The sequence below is a fragment of the Bubalus kerabau genome, chromosome 11, assembly GCF_029407905.1.
Source record: "Bubalus kerabau isolate K-KA32 ecotype Philippines breed swamp buffalo chromosome 11, PCC_UOA_SB_1v2, whole genome shotgun sequence".
NCBI lineage: Eukaryota > Metazoa > Chordata > Mammalia > Artiodactyla > Bovidae > Bubalus > Bubalus kerabau.
Window position 1 is genome coordinate 27,651,615 of NC_073634.1, and position 24,205 is coordinate 27,675,819.

The 24,205-nt window shown below is 37.0% G+C and overlaps 1 protein-coding gene across 7 annotated transcripts in view; it reads left to right on the forward strand.

Annotated features, from left to right (window-relative positions):
- EML4 (EMAP like 4) overlaps positions 1 to 24,205 on the forward strand; it is a 153,756-nt gene that overhangs the window by 64,190 nt on the left and 65,361 nt on the right. For 5 of the 7 annotated variants that reach the window (XM_055539916.1, XM_055539919.1, XM_055539921.1 and 2 more), the window contains exons 3-4: positions 19,454 to 19,583; positions 22,428 to 22,601. In XM_055539916.1, coding sequence (XP_055395891.1) covers positions 19,454 to 19,583; positions 22,428 to 22,601 — 304 coding nt within the window. The remainder of the gene's footprint in view (positions 1 to 19,453; positions 19,584 to 22,427; positions 22,602 to 24,205) is intronic. The other 2 variants (XM_055539917.1, XM_055539918.1) reach the window with 1 other exon arrangement.

Below are 24,205 nucleotides of genomic sequence, written 5' to 3' on the forward strand. Positions count from 1 at the left end.
CACAAACAGAATCATCTGTTTCCCATAGACTTCACATTGTATGTTGAATATAGCAGATAGGCACTCATCCTGTTAAAATGAACCCTCTTATCATTACAGAAATGATTTACACCATTATAGTTGATATAGCTTCATGCTAAGCCTTCTGTGGTCATTAGTCAGCAAAGTCTTGAAGAATTTAATTTAAACTCGGAAATTTATTGCCAACCCCAGTTCAATGGAAATTTCAACTTCCAGACTTTGGGAATTTTCAGAGGTTGAAATAAACAGTTATCAGGACCTTGTTGCTCTGAGTTTGGAGCAGATGTCGTATGCCCTTTCTTTCTCTTCTTCCAGCCACCCAGAAGGAATTTTAAATTATTTCACATAATCAAACAATCAAACACATCATTTCATATGTCTCACTGACTTCTTGGTAGAGTAGATGGACATGTTGCAAGAAGGGGGAGCCCTTCCAGGGCCCGAAAGTGGGCTCTTGTCTAACATTCAGAAATGAATTGTCTGAGGAGAGCCACATGCTGACAAAGCAAGAGATTTTATTGGGAAAGGGCACTCTGGCCGAGAACAGTAGTGTAAGGGAACCCAGAAGAACTGCTCTACCAAATGGCTCACAGTCTTGGGTTTTATGGTGATGGGATTAGTTCCGGGTTGTCTTTAGCCGGTCATTTGACTCAGAGTCCTTCCTGGTGGTGCATGCCTTGTTCAGCCAAGATGGATGCCGCAGAGAAGGATTCTGGGAGGTAGTTGGACATGCGGTGTCACTTTTTAACCTTTCCTGAATTCTCCCTGTTGGTGGTGGCTTATTAGTTCCGTGTTCCTTACCAGGACCACCTGTGGTAAAACAACTCATGCAAATGGTGTGCCTGGCCAGGGTGGGCGGTTTCAGTCAGTGTGCTTCCCCTAACAGACATAGGCATAATTATCCCCATTTGGCAACAGAAAAAGAAAAGATCCATCACCTTATCTCTACTGTAGTATGTCAATGCAAATGATTAATCAGAGAGTCTTACATAACTCCTAGATCTTTAGTAAGTGATTAGATAGTTAACTAGAATGTGAGGAGCAGATTTGGAAGGAAGATTATGAATTCAGTTTCTGAATGTTGAATTTGAGGTACACATGGTGTATGCTGCTGCTAAGGCGCTTCAGTCGTGTCCGACTCTGTGCGACCCCATAGATGGCAGCCCACCAGGCTCCCCTGTCCCTAGGATTCTCCAGGCAAGAACACTGGAGTGGGTTGCCATTTCCTTCTCCAATGCATGAAAGTGAAAAGTGAAAGTGAAATCGCTCAGTCCTGTCCAACTCTAGCGACCCCATGGACTGCAGCCTACCAGGCTCCTCTATCCACCGGATTTTCTAGGCAAAAGTACTGGAGTAGGGTGCCATTGCATTCTCCGACACATGGTATATAGATAGATATATATTGATAGTGTCCATGCTAGTCTTGGCTAGCAATAAAAATTTGGGAATGTTCAGCTTATGGATGAACATTTCTATGTTGAAGTCATAGAAAGAGGATGTAAAAAAGAAAGTAGCTCAGGGTATTTTTTTGGGGAGCTCCAGTATTTTCAGCATAGCAAAGAAAGAGTGATTCATGTTGCCAGCTGCTACAAAGAGATCAAGTAAAACAAGGACTGAGAGGTGACCATTGGATTTGATATTTCTGAGAATGTTAGAAAACCTCTCCAAAAGAAATTTTAATAGAGTGATAGTATTACAAATCTAATTGCACTATTTGAAAAACAAGAATTGAATTGTGGAATCAAGAGCTGCAGCTATAGCCAGCTACTCTTTTCAAAAAAATTTGCCTGAGAAGGGAAGATGGTGGTCACTAGAAGGATGCTAAATCAAAGGCCAGTTTTAATTTTAATTTTTTAAGGTGTTATAGACTTGAGCAGAAAAATATGTTGAGACCAGAAAGGCAGCAGAGAGGAAGATGATATTGGTGGGGGAGGGGTAGTGGTAATTGTGGCAGGTTTCCTGGGAGTTTGAGAAGGGATGTTAAAGGCAGATTAAGAGCTGTTAGTGTTAGATGGAGTAGAGACTACTGCTGAGATAAGCTGAGAAGAGATAAAATTCAGTGGAGATTGATGTATGTTCACAGTTGTCAGTGCTGGAAGTTTCATCCCTTATCACTTTCTCCTCAGGAGATAGTTGCTCAGCTGTGGACTGGAACCCACCAGGCTCCTCTGTCCATGGGGTTTTCCAGGCAAGAATATTGGAGTGGGTTGCCATTTCCTTCTCATGAAGTCCTTTAAGAAACTAAGACAGCTTCTGGGTGATGGACTGAAAAAAGGGAGTAAATGTTAGGAATGGTTAAAGAGTAGAGAATGGAAGGCTACAGAAAGAAGTGCTCAGGGACCCTGGTGTGAAACTTCAAGGGAGAGGCATTCATTCTGCCTGGTTTTCTGATTTACATTCTTATACATCCCACCCTCCAGCACTCCGGGGCTTGGTGTTAATAGTAGAGAGTTAGATAGCATGCCATTAATACATTTGTCTTACTAACCACCATTAGATAAATATGTCAGTGGTATGGGATAAGGGGCCCATGTTTGTCAAAAGACTTGATTGAAGCCACTCTGGTTGTTAGAAGTGGGTTTTTTATTTTTTGAGAACCAAGTTTGAGGACTGTCTAGATCATGCCAGGGGAAAAAATTTATTTGGTTATAAATTGATTTTTGTAAGAGGATTCTGGAGTATTAATTTACAGGAAAGGTAAAACTGTGCATAATGAGAGAAGAACAAGTTTCTCTGCTATACTGGATATGTGTATCCTCAGCTTCTGGCTCTATATTAAATCCTGTAAGAGAAAGTGACATAGTATTTGGTCATTACCCACAGCATTTTTAAAAACTTATTTTATATAGTTTGTATTAGCCTACAATCTTTAAAAAATTTTATTATGCTAAAACAATAATAGATTTTAATCTTGTTTTGAGGAAAAATTAAAAGTGTTTTCTCCCATTGTTGATTTACTAAGGTATTTTAGTAAAGAAAAATTTATAGAGAAATTTAAAGACTGTTCTTTTTTTAATTTGGCATGTAGATGATACTTTATATGATACATAAGTTACTTAGCATCTACTTATTTCAGTTTCATGAAATGCAAATACAATAGCTGTAGTCCCTATCCCCAGGAATATGTTTTTGTAAACTGTCTTTTTTTAACTGTCCTTCATTATTTCTTTGTATCTAAAGTGAGTTTAGGATCAGCTTTGTTACAGGCTCTTCAGTGGAGATTTATCCAGTTCTGGAACCATCTGCAGTTTCTACATTGGAACTTTTCCTTCCACATAGTACTGATTATTAATTCTTATTAATAACTATTAGTTAGATAATAAGTTCCTTTCCATTAATTCTACGTCTTAAGTTTACTTTGACTGCCATTCTTATAATATGCTGATACAGTTCACTTTTTGAAATGGGGTCCACTAGTGAATATTCTTTAAGTTACTTTGTTACCTTAGACACAGACTTTGAATTGCTGGCTATAAAATGGATTGATGGGGGAGGATTGATTTTATAATAACTTGGGGAAATACTAATTAAGAAATGAGCATAATTAAGAATTTATTACTGTTTCCCATTAGTGAAAAAATTTGCCTGACCATTTGTTTTCTAATATTGATACTAAAACATCAAGAGAAATACATAAAGTTTTGTTAATTTTATTTGCAATTCTGAGCAACTTTATCTTGAAATTTATATATATTTTAGTATAGAAAGTAATTGACAAATGTTAAGTGAATTTTGCTGTTGTCATTTGTATATAACCTTAAAAAGATCAACTATCAGTTTTGACATAAAACAATTAATATATTAATGCTATAAATATTTGGAATAAACACTTAAAGTGTTTTCTAACAAATGCAAAAAAGTTTTAGAAAAAATTTTGAAAAAGCAGTGAAATTATTTTGCAGGGATTTTGTATTTTTTCTTTCAATTAAAAAGTAAATGATTTGAAATTAATATTATATGTCAGTTATACCTCAATTTAAAAAGTGAAATCATTCCTGATACTATAGTACAGCTTTACATGTGAAATTTTTTAGTCCCTTGCAAAATGAGGATTTGTAGTATTCACTTTCACACAAATTACTGCAGGAAAGTAATCATTACCATCTTCTTAAGATATTTAGAACTTCTAGAGGACTTTTCTTTAGAGGTAAGAGTAAACTGCAAGAGATAAGTAGGTAATAAGATTTTATGAAGTTATGATCAGAAGTATAGGTCAACTTCCTTATTGTTGAACACAACTATTACATGCTTTTGCTAGATGGTGGTGATATGAAAACATGACTTGGCTGCAGGTATGGCTAAAACTAAATGTGTATGCTAATGGTTTAATGACATTCTCTGCCACTTCATAGTAGTATTGCCATTCAGTTAATGCCAGAATCAGAAACACACCTAACTGGTCATTTCAGTCTTTTTAGTCCTGTTCTTTTAGTTTGTCCTCTCCACTATGCCAGCAGTATTAAAAGCTAAACCTCATTTTTTCTTTAACATATTATGTCAGACACTTAACTGAGGTAGAAAGTTTTCCCAATAGTTTTTAAAGTGGCCAGTCATTTAAATTTCTCATATACCTTCTCTTCTGTTGGAGCATTCTTTCCTTTTGACGACATATGTTCATAATATATACACCAGTTGCAACTGAATCCTTGCCAAAAAAAAAAAAAAAAAAAATTACCTGTACTTTGGAGCAAAAGGGAAGGCCCAGGGAACACTCTGGCAGTTTTAACTGCCAGGAAGACAAATTATGTCACAGCTGGTGCCTGGGAAACCCATTAAGACCTCTTGGGGTGACCAAATGAATGTAATTTGAGAATATAGCCCAGTGGCAATATGTGAAGACAAGCTGTTAGTACACAATGGTATAGAAGCTCATGAGTCAAATTATCTAAAGGTGGGAAACCGTCATTTTAAACCAGGAAACTGCTGGTAAATCAGAAAAATTAAGGATTATGACTGCTGCTTGAGAAATGAGAGAACACAGAGGCAAAATTGAAATTTAGAGGATGTCAGTTTTCTAAAAAAAGCATTCCTAATTATGCAGAATCTAGGATAGTATACAGGCACAGATCTGTATCATTTGGCTTTTACTGTAAATAACATTTGGAAGAAGACAGAGATAGTCATGAGTTTGCTGAAAATGTTGTTAGTAAGTAAATTCCTTTAATCGGGTTAGGAGGAGTGAATTTCCTTGGTGGGGCCCTTGAGCTAAAATGATTCATAATTGTGGTAGGGGATGGGAGAGTATCTTATTATTTTGACAACACATCAAAGACTTCTAAGCTGCTCTTTGTATGTGAAAATAAATGGGTGGATATTGCCTCAGACAAGGCAGCAATTACCATTTACAGAACTCCGTTTCTCCATGAGAGTCAAATACTCTTTGGTCATTTCTACTCAGAACACCCTTTAAGAAATTAATGGCCAAGACTTAAAACTAAAGTACACCTTCCTGTGAGACAAGAGAAAAGGAGAAAAGTACAGATAAAATTCCAAATGGAAGAGATAAAATTTGTTAAAGTACATGTAGTCCTCAATCTTTTTAAAGAATGAAACAAAGTTTAATTAACCAATTGAAAAAGGTGGCAGGGAGCTTGAAAATGTGAAGACAGTGGAAGAGGTGAGTGTGAACTAAAAGTTTCATCATAGACCATCTTTACCCTTCTCCTGATCAAAAATTTTCTCATCCTTTAGGGCCTCAAATGAATTCCTGAAAATGATCTATTTTTGGTCTCTTTTTGGAGTTGTTTTAAAATTTTATTATGTGGTTCTGTTGGTGTGTATATATATATATATTTGTTGCTCCTGCGAGATTATGAACTATTTGGAGGCAGGGACAGTTTCTTACATAACTAGCCTTGGGGTGACTCAATAAATGCTTGTTAAAATAAATGCAGGAAGAAGAAAGCTATAGAATAGGAATTATTTTATAAGTTAGTCTTTGGATGGAAGCATTGGGATAGATGCAAGAATAAGAGGATGTTACAGATGAGGGTAGCAAGATGCATTTCAGATTTGCAACACTTACAACAGTCCCTAGTGATAAGTTTACTGTGTGAGTGCAGCGTTCAGTGAAATTCATTAGTATTTAGGAACTGTTAGGCTAAAACCTCAGAAAGATCATCTGCTTAGGTTTGTATCAAGAAATATAAACAATGATGATTAGCATCCTTATGTCACAATAAAGTAAAATAAAATATAAAATTTATGCATTGTCCTTCAACCCTGGCCTTATGATGGTTAAAACTGAAATTGTAATTAAAACTGAATTAGTACCTTCTTGGTTTATAGGATTTTAGCCTAATTGCTCTTATTTGAAATGAATTTCTGCTCAGAAATAGGACTACTTTTGTACCTTTGGTTACTAGAGGTCACTGTTGCTTCCAGTCTTCCAGTCTTGCAGGCTAATCTTTGAGAGGCTTGTGGCTCAGACTTTATAATGTCCAAGCCTTGGGGGAAGGAGGGGGTGTGTGTGTGTGTATATATATATATATATATTTTTTTTTTTTTAAACATACGTGTGTGTGTGTGTAGCTAATGATGCATTTTAGTCATACATTTGTGTAACTGAAATCATTTTTATACTCCTTTCTTCCAGTTAGGTTCCTAATATTCTAAATTTCAAAGAATACATTTTAGACTTCTCAGGCAAAAAACAAGCCTCCACCCACAGTTCTTTTTGTTTTTTGCCTCTGCTTTACATAACTCATTGCCTCTACTATGGGAGATCATTCACTCTTTTATCCAAATACTAAGGATTCCTGGCATTAAGAGTTACTTGGAATTAAACTGTAGGATGGACAGTGACCACGAAAATCTTTTGGTCTCTTCTTGCTACTTAATGTAAGTATCTGGAGACCTTGATGATTTAGTACTGTTCTCTGCTTAGAATTTTCTTTTCCCCTACTCCCGTCTGGTGAATTCCTATCTGTTATCCTGACATAGCTCAAAATGTCACTCTCCATAAAATAGAGTTACTTCTTTCCACTTATTACCTAACCATTACTTCTCCCTGGACTCATATCTTGATTTCATTCTCTAATATAATCTTGAGCAAGTTAATAATGTCTCTAGGCCTCGGTTATTTCATCAGCAAAACTTGAATGATAATAGTATATCCTTTTTAGGATTATAGTGAAGATTAAAGGACATAATAATTATAAAACACTTAGGATAACAATATTTAGCAAGTGCTTGATAATTAATATTAATACACTTCTATACCATTTACTGTATTGTATCTCTTTCCTTCATCTATTCAATGCACCAATCACTATTTTAGGTGCTGGAGACTGAAGAAATAAAAAAGGCACTGACCTTGCCTCCACCGGGCCTTAGGTAAAGTGAGAAGATAGCTAAGTCAATAATTATGAAAACTATACAATAATTGATATTAAAAAGGTAAATATAGGGTATTGTGGGAGCACCTGATGCTGAGGCTGAAACTCCTTTGGCCACCTCATGTGAAGAGTTGACTCACTGGAAAAGACCCTAATGCTGGGAGGGATTGGGGGCAGGAGGAGAAGGGGACGACAGAGGATGAGATGGCTGGATGGCATCACTGACTCGATGGACGTGAGTCTGAGTGAACTCCGGGAGTTGGTGATGGAGAGGGAGGCCTGGCGTGCTGCGATTCATGGGGTGGCAAAGAGTCAGACACGACTGAGCAGACACAACTGAGCTGACTGAACTGGGAGCACCTAACTGAAACTGGAGTCGAAGATTCCTTGCAGAAGGTGACATCAGCATTCATCTTCCTTTATGATCTTAACATCCACCTACTGGTACCAGTTCCCAAATTGTTAATCTGTATTCTAGACTTGAGCAGTTAAGAATTACCTACTTACTAGATTGTTCTGCTTCTATGTCCCTCAGAATTCATAAATGTAAAATGTCCCCAAGCTGAAATCATTATCTTTTAAGACCTAACTATTTCTTACAACTTCCTTTTCCTTTCCATTTATGCCGCTGCTGCTCCGTCGCTTCAGTCGTGTCCGACTCTGTGCGACCCCATAGACGGCAGCCAACCAGGCTTCCCCTCCCTGGCATTCTCCAGGCAAGAACACTGGAGTGGGTTGCCGTTTCCTTCTCCAATGCATGAAAGTGAAAAGTGAAAGTGAAGTCGCTCAGTCGTGTCCAACTCGAGCGACCCCATGGACTGCAGCCTACCAGGCTCCTCCATCCATGGGATTTTCTAGGCAAAAATACTGGAGTGGGGTGCCATTGCCTGCTCCCCATTTATGTTGCCTAGCTCTTATTTCAGGTCCCCATCATGCTACGCTTAGACCACTGCCCTGAAATCTACTCTTCATACAGCCAGCTAGGATGAACTAAGCATTTTTTTCAGCTTAATAGAGATCTTTGGTGGTCTCTATTTCCTACAGATAAAATCTCCATAATCTAGCTTCTCCTTACCTCTACCATCTGGGCCTTACCATCTGAACTCTGCTTTTCCTTGTCCTACATTCTCACCACATAAAGAGCCTTTTTTCTATCCCACCCCCATGCTATGCCCACTTACATACCCCACTTTACCTTCTTTCTGTTACTTTACACACACTGGAAAAAGATCCGTGTATCTTATCACCTTGCATTTACCTGGCTTCTGCTGCTAAGTCGCTTCAGTCGTGTCCAACTCTGTGCTACCCCATAGATGGAAGCCCACCAGGCTCCCTGTCCCTGGGATTCTCCAGGCAAGAACACTGGAGTGGGTTGCCATTTCCTTCTCCAATGCATAAAAGTGAAAGTGAAGTCGCTCAGTCGTGTCCGACTCTCAGCGACCCCATGGACTGCAGCCTACCAGGCTCCTGCATCCATGGGATTTTCCAGGCAAGAGTACTGGAGTGGGGTGCCATTGCCTTCTCCATTTACCTGGCTACCTCTTACTTATTCTTTAAGGCTGTTCTGCATTTTTTCTAGGAAGCCTTTCTTGGGCTCTGTGTCTCTAATCATCCTTACAGAATTGTGTGTCTTTTCTCTGTACTTGTATGATACTCTGTTCATTTCATTTTGTTGCTGTACTTACTTTATGTTTTCAGTGCTAGTGTGATTTTCTTGCAAGATTTTAATTCCCTGATGCTCGTGGCTCCCTTATATATTCTCTTGTAAACACAGGCTAGGATAATAATAGTCCTTGAGTAAATATTTGATGGGTAAATGGATAATGAATATATGTTAATGTAGGCAAGCAGAGGTGACTAGTGTATTACAGAGAGAAGGACCATCCAGGAGCAAAGTGCAGAGGAGTAAAAAGTACTTAGTTTGGAAGTTTAAAATAAACAGAAGTATGAGGTGTGAAGTTGGGAGTGTCAAAAATGAGCTTCAACTGGTGAAGAGAGCCCATAGTGAAAGATTTTCTTATGCCTTGCTAAGGAATTTAGTTTTTATCCTGAGGACACTGGAGAGCCATTAAAGGATTTTAAATTAAGTAACGACAGGTAGATTTACACTAATCCATTAATTCTAAGATGGCTGTGTTTCTTGCATTTTAACATCTCTGGAATTGCAGTGTATCTTACTGTTGATTGCGTCTTACAGTTCTTATAAGCAGCACTTCTTTCTGGTGCTGTTCATGATAATGGTATATATTACAGTTGATGGCATGTTCAATTCAAAGACACATAGCATGTTTTAGAAAGATTTCTGACCCAGTGTACAGGATGTTTTAAGAACAAGGTCATAACAGTGCCAGAAGGGAGAATAGAGATAAACTAATCATAATCCAGAAGAGAAATTTGAGGCAGTAGTAGTGAAGAATGCATTCGTTTAGTCGCTTAGATATTAAGTGTTCTCTAGGATTCAAGCAGAATGCTAAGCATGGTGATACAGACAAGAATCATACCACAAGTAAGAGTTCCAGCTAGAGTTACAGGTTGTTATAAATGGTTTAAGTAAAAATGGATCATAGACCTCAGTGTGAGGACTAAAGCCATTAAGACTTCCATTAAAAAAATACATAGTAGGAGCAAATCTTAGTGTCCTTGGTTTGGCAAAGATGTCTTTTTGTTTGGCAAAGATATCTTAAATAGGACACAGTGAGTGCAAATAATAGAAAACTCAGTTATTTGAACTTCATTAGAGTTTTTAATGTTTTTAGACTGTGGCTCAGACCTTGAACTCCTTATTGCCAAATTCAGACTTAAATTGAAGAAAGTAGGGAAAACCACTAGACCATTCAGGTATGACCTAAATCAAATCCTTTATGATTATACAGTGGAAGTGAGAAATAGATTTAAGGGCCTAGATCTGATAGATAGAGTGCCTGATGAACTATGGAATGAGGTTCGTGGCATTGTACAGGGGACAGGGATCAAGACCATCCCCATGGAAAAGAAATGCAAAACAGCAAAATGGCTGTCTGGGGAGGCCTTACAAATAGTTGTGAAAAGAAGAGAAGTGAAAAGCAAAGGAGAAAAGGAAAGATATAAACATCTGAATGCAGAGTTCCAAAGAATAGCAAGAAGAGATAAGAAAGCCTTCTTCAGCGATCAATGCAAAGAAATAGAGGAAAACAACAGAATGGGAAAGACTAGGGATCTCTTCAAGAAAATCAGAGATCCCAAAGGAACATTTCATGCAAAGATGGGCTCGATAAGAAATAGTATGGACCTAACAGAAGCAGAAGATATTAAGAAGAGATGGCAAGATTACACAGAAGAACTGTACAAAAAAGATCTTCACGACCCAGATAATCACGATGGTGTGATCACTGACCTAGAGCCAGACATCCTGGAATATGAAGTCAAGTGGGCCTTAGAAAACAACGCTATGAACAAAGCTAGTGGAGGTGATAGAATTCCAGTTGAGCTATTCCAAATCCTGGAAGATGATGCTGCGAAAGTGCTGCACTCAATATGCCAGCAAATTTGGAAAACTCAGCAGTGGCCACAGGACTGGAAAAGGTCACTTTTCATTCCAATCCCAAAGAAAGGCAATGCCAAAGAACGCTCAAACTACCGCACAATTGCACTCATCTCACATGCTAGTAAAGTAATGCTCAAAATTCTCCAAGCCAGGCTTCAGCAATACGTGAACCGTGAACTTCCAGATGTTCAAGCTGGTTTTAGAAAAGGCAGAGGAACCAGAGATCAAATTGCCAACATCTGCTGGATCATGGAAAAAGCAAGAGAGTTCCAGAAAAACATCTATTTCTGCTTTATTGACTATGCCAAAGCCTTTGACTGTGTGGATCACAATAAACTGTGGGAAATTCTGAAAGAGATGGGAATACCAGACCACCTGATCTGCCTCTTGAGAAATCTGTATGCAGGTCAGGAAGCAACAGTTAGAACTGGACATGGAACAACAGACTGGTTCCAAATAGGAAAAGGAGTACATCAAGGCTGTATATTGTCACCCTGTTTGTTTAACTTATATGCAGAGTACATCATGAGAAACGCTGGACTGGAAGAAACACAAGCTGGAATCAAGATTGCTGGGAGAAATATGAATAACCTCAGATATGCAGATGACACCACCCTTATGGCAGAAAGTGAAGAGGAACTACAAAGCCTCTGGATGAAAGTGAAAGTGGAAAGTGAAAAAGCGGGCTTAAAGCTCAACATTCAGGAAACGAAGATCATGGCATCCAGTCCCATCACTTCATGGGAAATAGATGGGGAAACAGTGTCAGACTTTATTTTTCTGGGCTCCAAAAATCACTGCAGATGGTGACTGCAGCCATGAAATTAAAAGACGCTTACTCCTTGGAAGGAAAGTTATGACTAACCTAGATAGCATATTCAAAAGCAGAGACATTAGTTAGCCAACAAAGGTTCGTTTAGTCAGGGCTATGGTTTTTCCTGTGGTCATGTATGGATGTGAGAGTTGGACTGTGAGGAAGGCTGAGCGCCGAAGAACTGATGCTTTTGAACTGTGGTGCTGGAGAAGACTCTTGAGAGTCCCTTGGACTGCAAGGAGATCCAACCGGTCCATTCTGAAGGAGATCAGCCCTGGGATTTCTTTGGAAGGACTGATGCTGAAGCTGAAACTCCAATACTTTGGCCACCTCATGCGAAGAGTTGACTCACTGGAAAAGACTCTGATGCTGGGAGGGATTGGGGGCAAGAGGAGAAGGGGACGACAGAGGATGAGATGGCTGGATGGCATCACTGACTCGATGGACGTGAGTCTGGGTGAACTCCGGGAGTTGGTGATGGAGAGGGAGGCCTGGCGTGCTGCGATTCATGGGGTCGCAAGGAGTTGGACATGACTGAGCGACTGATCTGAGAGTTTTTAAGTCTCTTCTTCCAAAGACTGTCTTGAAAATAAAGGTATCTACCTTTGAGAAATGAAAGCATGTGTCCACTCAAAGACTTGTACAGTTTTGTTCATTGTAGCTTTATTTGTAATATAGAAAACTGGAAACAATCCAAATGCCAACAAGTAAATGAATAAGTGAATTAAAACCTTGTGATATCCTTATGATGGGATAGTATTGAACTATAGAAAAGACTAATCTGCTGATATACTTACCAACTCAGATGAACCTCAAAATAATAATGCTGAATTTTAAAAGGCAGGCAAAAGAGATATACACTGTATTATTCCATTTATATAAAATTCTAGAAAATGCAAACTATAGTGATAGGAAGTAGATCAGTGGTTGCCTGTGGACAAGAGTGAGGGAGAGAGCAATGAATCACAGAGGGACAGAAGGACACTTTAGAGAATGATGGCCACATTCATTATCCTGATTGTTATGATTGTTTCACAGGGACATAGGTATGAAAAACATAGTATTAATAAATTGTACCCTTTATGTGGGCTTCCCTCGTAGCTCAGTTAGTAAAGAATCTGCCGGCAATGCAGGAGATCTGGGTTTGATTCCTGGGTTGGAAAGATGCCCTGTAGAAGGAAATGGCAATCCACTCCAGTATTCTTGCCTAGAAGATCCCATGGACAGAGGAGCCTGACAGGCTACAGTCCATGGGGTTGCAAGAGTTGGACATGACTTAGAGACTAAACCACCACCACACTTTATGTATAACTTATTGTATGCCAATTTTCTCTGAACAGAACTGGAGGGAAATTTTTTTTTTTTTTTTTTTTTTTTTTTAAGAATGATAGATGCAACAGAGCTCTTAGTCACCCATTCATTGCCATTGAATGTTGGCAGTAAGGATGTGGAGGAATCAAAACTGATGTCTTATTTTCTGGTTTGTATAGTGAATGGCTGTTAATGTCTTTCACCATGAATAAGATGTATCACAGAGTCCTGGTTTTTAATTGTTTTTTGTTTGGTGCACATAAGTTCATGAGGAGGTATTCAATAGCAGTTAGATGTAAAAAATTGTAAAAAGGGTATGATGGTGTCAAGATAACTGAACGCCAAAATATAAAATCTGAGCAAGAAAAGAATATCCAGCAAATGAGAGTGAGAAGAAGTCAGAGCTAAGAAGAAATTCAGGCAAGGGCAGTGTCCTAGAAGCTAAGGACGTGTCATTGCCTAAATACTGTTCTTTCCTGAAAGATTAACAGTAGTATTAGATGCTGAAGAAAAGTTAAGCAAGATAATGACTGAAAAATATTCATTGAATTTAGTGAAAAAGAAGTCACTGGTGATCTTCTCAAGAAAAGTTTCTGTAAACTGGTTAGATGATAACTAGGTTGTAGAGGCTGAGGTGAAGATTGTAAAGTGTAGACTACTGGCTGTTTTCCAAATATTAAACTTGGAATGGAGGTGGGTGGGTGCATGTGTCAGGGTTGGGATAATTAGGGGAAATGCAGAATCAAGAGTTGTTTTGAGTATACAGTCATCCATTAGTATTCTTAGGAGATTCGTTCCAGGACACCTGAGGGGAATGCTCAAAATGCAAAGATACTTAAGTCCCTAATAAAATGGCATAGTACAGTTGGCCCACGGACTTGAGTGCCTGTGGATTTTCATATCTGTGGGAGAGGGAGGATGTCCCAGAACCAGTCTCCCATGGATGCCAAAGGACAGCTGGATGTATTTATGAATTATACATACTGAGTTATATATGTATACTTTGGACAATGCCAATAAAGTTGTGGGTGTTTAGCAAGTAGAATACATACAGTTATTAAATTCTAAATGAGTTACAGAGGACTTACTACTCTTCATGCAAATTGTGACCATAATCAGACTAAAACTAAAGAGAGTATCCCATTTATACTAACTGGGAGAATGTGTGTGTGTTTCTTTTGGAGATAATTGCTAGCTTGGTGTGTATGAAATACTAAGTCTTCTTTCTCCTTGAGGTAAAAGAACATGAAGTAGCTTTTCTCTGTTTACATATTTGTATGAGAAGTTGTAAAATAATTTAAAACAAAATTCAGGGGGCTTCCCTGGCGGTCCAGTGGTTAAGACTTATGACACAGGGGATATGGGTTCAATCTCTGGTTGAGGTGATAAAATCTCACATGCCTTGGGGTCAAAAAAAAACCCAAAAAACATAAAACAGAAGCAATATTTAACAAATTCAATAGACTTAAAGACAAAATTTAAAAATAAGTGTTGATTAGTGGCCTATCTCACTGCTGCACTCCAGTTTTTCAGAAAGAGAACATAAATGTATAATTCCTTCCTGAAAGGCTTAATATCATGTGTATATTGGCAGGATTCTGATAAAGATATTAAAAATATAATAAAATGATTTGTACTTCTGTCTGTGGTGTAGCTCCAAAACTTCTCCAGTGTTTTAAATTTTGTTCTTGTTTACTCATGCTTATACAATCAACCAGATTCAATGAGAGTTCAGGTTAGGCCAAAGATTTTTCATTTTCAACGTAGAGTACTTGATAATTTTCAGTCATATAGTATGTTTTTTGAGACCTACCATTCATATCAGCATCTTCATTTTTCTATTTTTCATTTATTTTACATAATTAAGATAATAACTAGATAATTACAAAGATATTTCAATTTTTAAAATTGTTATTACTCTGTACACTGTATAACTGACTTAGTACTTGGATACCTTTATAGTGAATAATAAAAAGGAAGCCATTGTATTAACATATATACCTCAAAGTGGCCAATACATCATAATAAATCTTGTCTTTTTGAAGTAAGTATCTAGGATGCGACAAGAGAGCCTTCTGATACTGATGAAAACTGTAAGGTATAACACTGCCATCTAATCATGTGGAGATGAATGGTAATTTCACGAGATACCTTGAAGTATTTGAAGAATTAAACAGTAAACTGGAGGACTTCAGAACATTGATGATATGTTGATTTTTTTTTTAACATTTTTTTTATTGTAAAATACATAGCATAAAATTCACTACTTGTGTACAGTTCAGTGGCATTAATTACATTCACATTGGTTGTGTAACCACCACCACCATCCATCTCTGCTGCTGCTAAGTCACTTCAGTTGTGTCCGACTCTGTGCGACCCCATAGATCTCTAGAACTCTCTTATCTTCCCAAACTGAAGCTGTGCATCCATCTACTCCTTTCCTTGTCTCCCACCCCCATTTTTTTTTAAGAAACTACCATTTTATTTTCTGTTTATGTGAATTTAACTCCTCCAGGTATCTAGTATAATTGAAATATGACAGTTGCCCTTCTCTTCTTATCTGGCCTATTTCACTGAATAATGTCTTCAAGATTCATCCATGTTATAACATGTTTTACAATTTCATTTCTTTATTAGGCTAACTAATATCCCATTGTGTGTGTGTGTATATATATATATATATATATACACACACCATTCATTTGTCAATGGACATTTGGGTCAGTTCAGTTCAGTCACTCAGTCCTGTCTGACTCTCTGCGAACCCATGGCCTCCCTGTCCATCACCAACTCCCATAGTTTACTCAAACTCATGTCCATTGAGTCGGTGATGCCATCCAACCCTCTCATTCTCTGTCATCCCCTTCTCCTCCTGCCGGGGTCCAACCCCGGCTGATCCAGGGTATTCGAAGCGGGGACGGCGTCGGTGACCTATTTATTTATAAATATTTATCAAAGATATAGAGTAATAGAATGAGGATAGCTCAGTAGGAAAATTCAGTGGAGAAAAGAGGCTGAGTAGCTTGGTTTACGCGGGAGACCAATAAAACTTCAAGACAAGAAGTTTGCACCACTTACTTAGGCCGCAGGCATCCTTCCATTCTCCCGAAGGAGAGGAGACACTGAGGCCTCCCCGGTCGGATCTTAGAAGCCTAGGCATAATTAGCAAGCATGGCGGGTTCCGCGCTCCAGATGGAGACTCAGCCAGAATTTGAGAGAGAGCGCGACATGGGGAGACCAAGTTTCAGTGAACAAGTCCCGCACTTTATTTTCCAAAGTACTTAAGTTGTGCATAGAGGATAGTGGGGGAAGGGGTGGAGTCATGCAAGGACAGCAGTTCCTGGTCCTAATCGAAGCCAGGCTTTCAAACTTATCATATGCAAAAGTTCAGGTGAATTACATCATCTTCTGGCCAGGAGGCCTGTTAACATTTTAAGAAACTTATCTTTCGCTAAAGGTGATTATTCCAAAGTCAGGCACCAGCCTCCAAAAAAGCATTGGTGGTGTCATCTGCATATCTGAGGTTATTCATATTTCTCCCAGCAATCTTGATTCCAGCTTGTGCGTCCTCCAGCCCAGCATTTCTCATGATGTACTCTGCATATAAGTTAAATAAGCAGGGTGACAATATACAGCCTTGACATACTCCTTTCCCGAATTGGAACCAGTCTGTTGTTCCATGTCCAGTTCTAACTGTTGCTTCCTGACCTGCATACAGATTTCTCAAGAGGCAGATCAGGTGATCTGGTATTCCCATCTCTTTCAGAATTTTCCACAGTTTGTTGTGGTCCACACAGTCAAAGGCTTTGCATAGTCAATAAAGCAGAAGATGTTTTTCTGGAATTCTCTTGCTTCTTCCATGATCCAGCAGATGTTGGCAATTTGACCTCTGGTTCCTCTGCCTTTTCTAAATACAGCTTGAACATCAGGAAGTTCACGGTTGACATACTATTGACGCCTGGCTTGGAGAATTTTGAGCATTACCTTTTGGCTATGTGGATAATGCCCCTGTGAATATGGATATACAGATATCTGCCTGACTTCCTGCTTTCAATTTTTGGGATTGTATATACCTGGAATTGGAATTGCCAGATCATTTGGTCCTTTCATGTTTAATTTTTTGAGAAACAGCCAGTAATGTTTTGTATACCAGGGGTGTGTGTGTGTGTGTGTGCATGGGTGTGCATGGTGTGCTGTCTGACATTTCTACATGTAATATAGAGGAATATGTAATATAGGAGGAATACCTTGGGGTTTCAGTTTCTAAGTGTATGTAGAGAGCACTGTGGGCAATTTGCATCATATATTCTTACTGAAAAATAGTCAAAGATCTTGAATAGATAGTTCTCCAAAGATATACAGAGGGCCAGCAAACCCAGTAAAAGATTCTCAGTATTAGGGAAATGCAAATCAAAACCATGATGAGATAGCACTGAATTCCCAGAGATGGCTACAGTTGAAAAAAAAAAAAAAAAAAAACCCTGAAAATAACAAGTGTTGGCAAGGATGTGAAATTGGAACCCTCATACATTGTTGGTAACATGAAGTGGTGCAGCTGCTGGGTTTGGGGGTTCCTCAATAAGTTAAACGTAATGCTGTGACCCGGCAATCCAACTCCTAGCTATCTACCTGAAATAATTAAAAACATGTTCAAATGAAAACTTGTTTACAGATGTTTAAGGCAGCACTATTTACAGTAGCAAAGAGAGAAAACAACCCAGATGTCCATCAGCAAATGAATGGATAAACAAAATATGGCATAGTTGTAAAATTGAATATTATTCAGCCATAAAAAGAATAAAGAATAAAATACTCTTACATTGCTGCCATGTGGATGAACCTTGAAAACATTGTTCTAAGTGCGAGAAACCACACACAAAAAGTACATATTGTATGATTCCATGTATAAGAAATACTCAGAATAGCCAAAACTATGGAGGAAATGAAGATTAATGGTTGGCAAGGGCTGGGAGGATGGGTAGGAGGGAATGGGGGGTGAATGAGTACAGGGTTTCTGTTTGGGGTGATAAAAAGTTCTGGACCTGAGTAGTGGTGATGGTTGCACAACAATGTGAATATACCAAATGCCACTAAATTGCACATGTTGAAATTGTTCAAATGGTACTTTTTATGAGTGTTTTACTACAGTAAAAAAAAAAAATAAAGGTAACAAGAAGTCACTATTTGAGCAGACCATCACTAGATCTGATGATCAGTGATATTAGCATAGTTTGGGGGTTACTTTACCTTATATGTGAAAATTTTCCTGGAAAGTTTGAAAAATAAATTGTAGTAGGTCTTTTCCTTCCTCTTTTCTGATTCATTCTGTCTGAGGTAGAGAATAGGAATCTCAAAATTAAGGAAGCACTTTATATGATTGACACAAGTGGCTCCCAACAGTGTATTATTGTCAGAAATTCGGTGCTTTACTATCGTACATGTAACATTCTAGGGTGCCAAATATTGTAGGCTCTGTACATAAAAGTTTTTGCTCTCTGTGCTTCTGTGAAGGAAAAGAAATGAGATTGGCCAAATAGAAAAGATTTTCTTGTGTTCATGTGAGAAAACTGAGTCCAAAAATTCAAAATTATTCTCTACTTCCAAATTTTTAAATAAATTTGACCCTTAATAGATGTGTCTCGTATCTTGTGACTTTGTCTTCCTTACCATGCCAGCATATTCATCACACATGTATTCCAGTCCTCCTCCTGTTTGAATGAAGATAACAGAGGTTATTTCATATATTTATGCTTTATTTATAGGGAACAATATTCTAAAATTCAAGATTTATGATATCTAGGATTTCTAATGAATTAAATTTTGACAGAACCTGAGCTCTTTCTGAAAATTGCTGATATGTGGGGACTTGTGGTTTACTTAAGGCACAGCTTTGAATCGTGTCCTTTAAAACTACTATGTGTGGAAAACAAGCCATTTAGTTAGAGAATGACTCTAGCTGCAATTTAGCAAATTAGCGTGTCTTTTTTTATAGGTCTATTTTAATGAGATTAAATCTTCAGACAATAATATTATGTGCTACATAATGGATTTCTCTGAGACCTTCAGATCTTATTCATTTCCTTTTGAACTTTAGACAATACTGGAGATGTATCTAATTAAAGTTGGGTGTACAAGCTAGCAAAGTTCATTATTCTGTGGCGGAAATAACTATTTCATTGTGTTTTTATATAATTTTTCCAAATAATTTATAACTTTATATATCACATAGAGTTGTCTCAGTTTACAGGTATTTATCTTTTTGTACTCATTCCTTTCTTATTTGTATACTTGATGCTTACTGAAAAAGAATAATTTTGTATGTTGCCTATGGCAGGGTGGGCAGTCTGCTTATTAGATCTAAACACTAATGGACTGACTTTTAAAGCTCTAATCTTTGAGGAATATTTTGAAATTTGATTTTAAAACTTTTTTCTTAACCGTATCTAGGCCAGCCAGGCCTTCGAGAAGCTATTTCTATGTCCTGTATAACCAACGGGAGTGGTACAAACAGAAAACCAAGTCACACCAGCTCTGTCTCAATCGCAAGAAAAGAAACTCTTTCATCTGCTGCTAAAAGGTATGCATTTGTAAAAAGCTAACATTGCAAAACTATCTGAATGTGATAACTCAGTCTCCTTTTGAAAAGAATATGAAATAAGAGCTGTATGAAATTCAAGTGAGCATGTCTTTTGAATTCTTTGTCTGAATGTAATGATATCCTGCTTGTACTCGCTGAGTTTACATTCATCATACCTATGGAGTTGTGTGGGAAGTTTTTGGTTTTTACTAAAGAAAGCAAGCAGTTTCATTTCCTGGTTTGGTTTTGTTTCTTTTTAATAAGCATCTGTTGATGAGATAAGCATGACTATATTTAATGTAATTATATAAGTGAATTTTGCATAGCAAGTGATACATTTGATACAGCATTTTTAAAGGAGAAATACTCTTTGGTATGTATGTACATTGGTGGGAGATTAGATGCTATAACTTTTATTCTCAATCATAACTATAAAATTGAGGTTTAATTTAAAAGTGTGTGTGTGTGTGTTAGGGAGTGGTGGACAGGAAGGCAGTGGAAATATTGCAATATAAAAATTTCAGTGGATATTACAGGTTTACATTCTCTATGTTCTTTTCATGAATTAATTAATTTAGTCTATTCTAATAAAATTGCTTACAGGATCTTAAAACTGTTTTCTTCAAAGAATGATTGAAGAAAAACTTTAAGTAATAGAATAATATTTAAAATATGCTGATGGAAAATGGTTGCCTCAATAAGCTAATGCTGAGTTTTTTGTCAGTGTGTTTTCACAGATGTTAACCAGACATTTGACTACAGGAATGGTGAAGAAATGACAGAATCTTTAGGCCTTTTAAAAATCCTGTTCTGTAATTGAGTCATAAAGTCGTTGTTACAGCATCTAGACTTTATCCTCCAAAGCGTGCCAAAATTTATTACCTGTGTTCCAGTTTCAGGAGAAAAGGACAAATGACGAAAAAATAAGCATGTGGTGGAAATTTTTAATACAATTTTTAATAATAAACTTCCTTGTTGTATCCAGTGATAGTTTGTATTCAGCCCGTTTTCTTACATAGCTATAGTTATGTGCAGTGGTATTATGTACAGTAGTGACTTAGTTTAAACCAGATGAGTTTGTTAATTTATGATGCAGGGGCTTTGTGTTTTGTTTTGAAATAGCCCAGAAGGAAAATCTACTGCGTCCATATAAGACTACTGGCCCAATGCTGTGAATTCAGAATAATTTGAAGACCAGTAAGAAAGAAGTAGTTTCTAATTCAGTTTTAAATTTCAAAGTTAGTCTGATATTTTTGAGGTAGAATTAAATTTCTCAGCACATACTGTAAAAATTGAGTATGAACAAGACAATCAAAAGCCAGTCTGAAGTCAGAAGGTATCAGAATGAACTAGATTAAGAAATGTTACTGTCAAAATTATATTTGAACATTATTCATTATTATCATGTGATTACATTGTACTATTTACATTTGTTTAGCATGTTCTTAAACATGCTTTCTTTGTAGATTATGCACCTTATAGTAAATTTTAAAATGTCCTTTGGTTAAAATAGTTGCAATTTTATACCTTTTCAACTCTGGAATCATTGTTTCCATCTGTTTTATAATATTGTCAAAAGTGTTTGTGCAGTATAAGGACGCTTATCCAAGTGTGATTAGGGATAGCGATGCTTCATTAACCAAGAGTCAGTGTGGAATCATGTGAATTTATAAATAAATATCTGAAATATTTTATTTTAGCTTAAAATATGTTCACATGGGCTTCTCTGGCGGCTCAGATGGTAAAGAATTTGTGTGCAATGCAGGAGACCCAGGTTCAATCCCTGAGTTGGGAAGATCCCCTGGAGAAGAGAATGGCTACCCAGGGCTCCAGTATTCTTCCCTGGAGAATTCCATGGACAGAGGAGCCTGGTGGACTACAGTCCATGTGGTCACAAAGAGTCGGACGCAACTGAGCGACTTTCACTATGGTCATTTGTCAATTTTTTAATGAAAGACTGAGTCTCCCCCTTTTTCCTCTCAAATATGCATATCTCATTAGACTACTTACTGTCTTGCGTAAAATACACCCATAAATTGTTTTTTACAATTTTTAGTTTCACTTTTTAAGATTAGATAGAATAAGAAACTTAAAATTCTTGCAAAATGGTATTACATAGAAACCATCTTTTTTCTGTGATTTTTTTCCTTAATCTTTTGTAATTGTTTCACCTACACAAAATTTAGCAGCAGTTCTTTTAGTAATTCATTTTTATTTGGTCTTTGCAAAGCATTCAGCTTAGTTTACATAGAAATTATTCTCTTTTCTATGTACATTTTGTCAGTTTTCTTTGTATTTTATTAACTTAATCATTAAAATAACAAATACAACTGGCATAAAGAAGTTCAGGGGAAGAAACACAGTTGACTCTTGGTAAGTGTAAAACTCAACTGGTGAGAGCAGAAGTGTACAAAAGAAATAGGAATTAGAGCATAGCCTACAGAATGTGAGCATTTAGAGTTCCTTGGGTGTCAGTGTGCCTAACCAGAGGTAATGGATAGTGTCACTAATGCTCTGATTTGGGTAAACTGAAGTCAGTTAAGAGAGCTTTTACTGTCCCCCCAAATTTGCTAGGATGGCATAAGGCATTAGAGGCCAGTTTGGTCCAAGGGGGCAATCTTCATAGGATATGTTGTCTTAGAATTATAACAAATTCTTTACGGAAGATTTTAATAGCTTCCAGAATTCTTAAAGAAATATTTTCATTATTGAATGAAAGCAGTGTAAATTGTATTAGCTGTATGATTTAGGATTTTGAATTATATAATAGTAGTAACTTTTTCTATCATTTGCTATCTTTTTTGTTTAAATATGTGTTGTTCCATGTTATACTTTATTTTACAGTGGTACAGAAAAAAAGAAAGAAAAACCACAAGGACAGAGAGAGAAAAAAGAGGACTCTCACTCTAATGATCAAAGTCCACAAATTCGAGCATCACCTTCTCCCCAGCCCTCTTCACAGCCTCTCCAAATACACAGGCAGACTCAAGAAAGCAAGAATTCTACTCCCACCAAAAGGTTTTAACTGACCCCAAGTACAGAGTTAGGGAATGGTTGTAATGATCCCTAAATTCTGTGACTTGAGAAAAAGTTGGCTATCCATGGATTCTAAGAGAAAAACTTGTTGACTTTTTCCCCTTCACTTCTTTATGGCAGTAATCTGTATTTTAACACATTGGGGAATGATATTTTAAAATTATCATTCAAAATCTATAAGTTAAAACTTGAGGAAAAAGCTAAGTTATAAAGATGAAAGGAAGGCAAAGGTAACGTACTCTAAAACCAAAACATTTTAAAATTACAGAATATTAAAAATATATATATAACTGCATAAATTTATAGCCATGAATAAAAAATTGCATGTGTTCTTATGCTCACCATATTTTGGCATCATTACAACCTTCAGCTTGTCAGGGTCCTTCACAACATACGGCTCTTGACTGGGACTGCATCTCAGTTTCAGTTTTGGGTTTTGGGAGGATAAGTTCTTGCTTGAGTAGAGAATTGAATTCATTTCTCCTAATCTTTTCTATGCTAAAGGCTTGCTTGAGGGCTTCTCTCTGTGTCTTAATAATTAATATTTTAAAGTTATGAGAAGGGGAGAAGGGAGAAACCACCTAACAATATGTGTGAGCCTAAATTGGGGGTCCAAACTTGCATGCTGGGAGTTCAGCACTACAGCTACCTTGTAATCAAATATTTAGACCAACTTATTGAAATTTGCCTGCTTTAGGGATGTTGATTCAAGCTTTATAATTAGGTATAGATATATTTTATCATCATACTTCCACTTGGAAATCTTAGGAAAATATTAAACCATTCCCAGAACTGGCTAGGATTTTAATAAAAACAAATGACATCCATTCCTAAAAGATTTTTTAATATATTTTTGTTTGATTAGCTTACTATTTTGCCTCAAATCTCTAATGGAAAATTTGGGAAAACACAACACCCTTCACTTGATTGATGCATGTTTAACATTTTTAAAATGCTTTGTGTGTCTCACGCAGATTCTTATCCTATCTTAATGGTTTGTAATTCTTCTGCCTGATCTAATGTGGAGTTTTTCTTGGATATAGCTTATTAATGTTTTGCAGCCTTGGATTGTGTGTGATTAAAGGTGGCTTTTTTGTAATCAGTCTCTTTAAGGTTCTGATTTGACTTGGCATCTTTGTCCCAGATCTCTTTTTTCAGCTTCTTAAGGTCTCCTGGAAATGTGCTTGCCATTCTAAATTTCTCTTTGAATGTACCATTACAAGATGCATTGAAGACTGGATGAGTTGTAGGGCAGTTAACAGTGCAGCAAAAGATTCATTTATAAATCAAAATATTTCAGTTACAAATATATGGGATTAGTTTTGATAATATCAAAACATTCCTGTATTAAAATGTGTTTATTTCTGATCATGGGTAAAGTTGAGAGATACAAAGAAGAGTTTTGCTTTTAGTCCCACAATTATTTAGAAATTGTCATTTGTACCATATATAATTTAATTACATGAGGACATAAAAAAATGAAAATAGCCTTGTCATGATTTTGAATAAGTTTTTTCACAAGTTCACACAATTTCATAAATTATGAGAGAGAGTAATTATTCAGATTTAAGCACATGAGTGTTCTA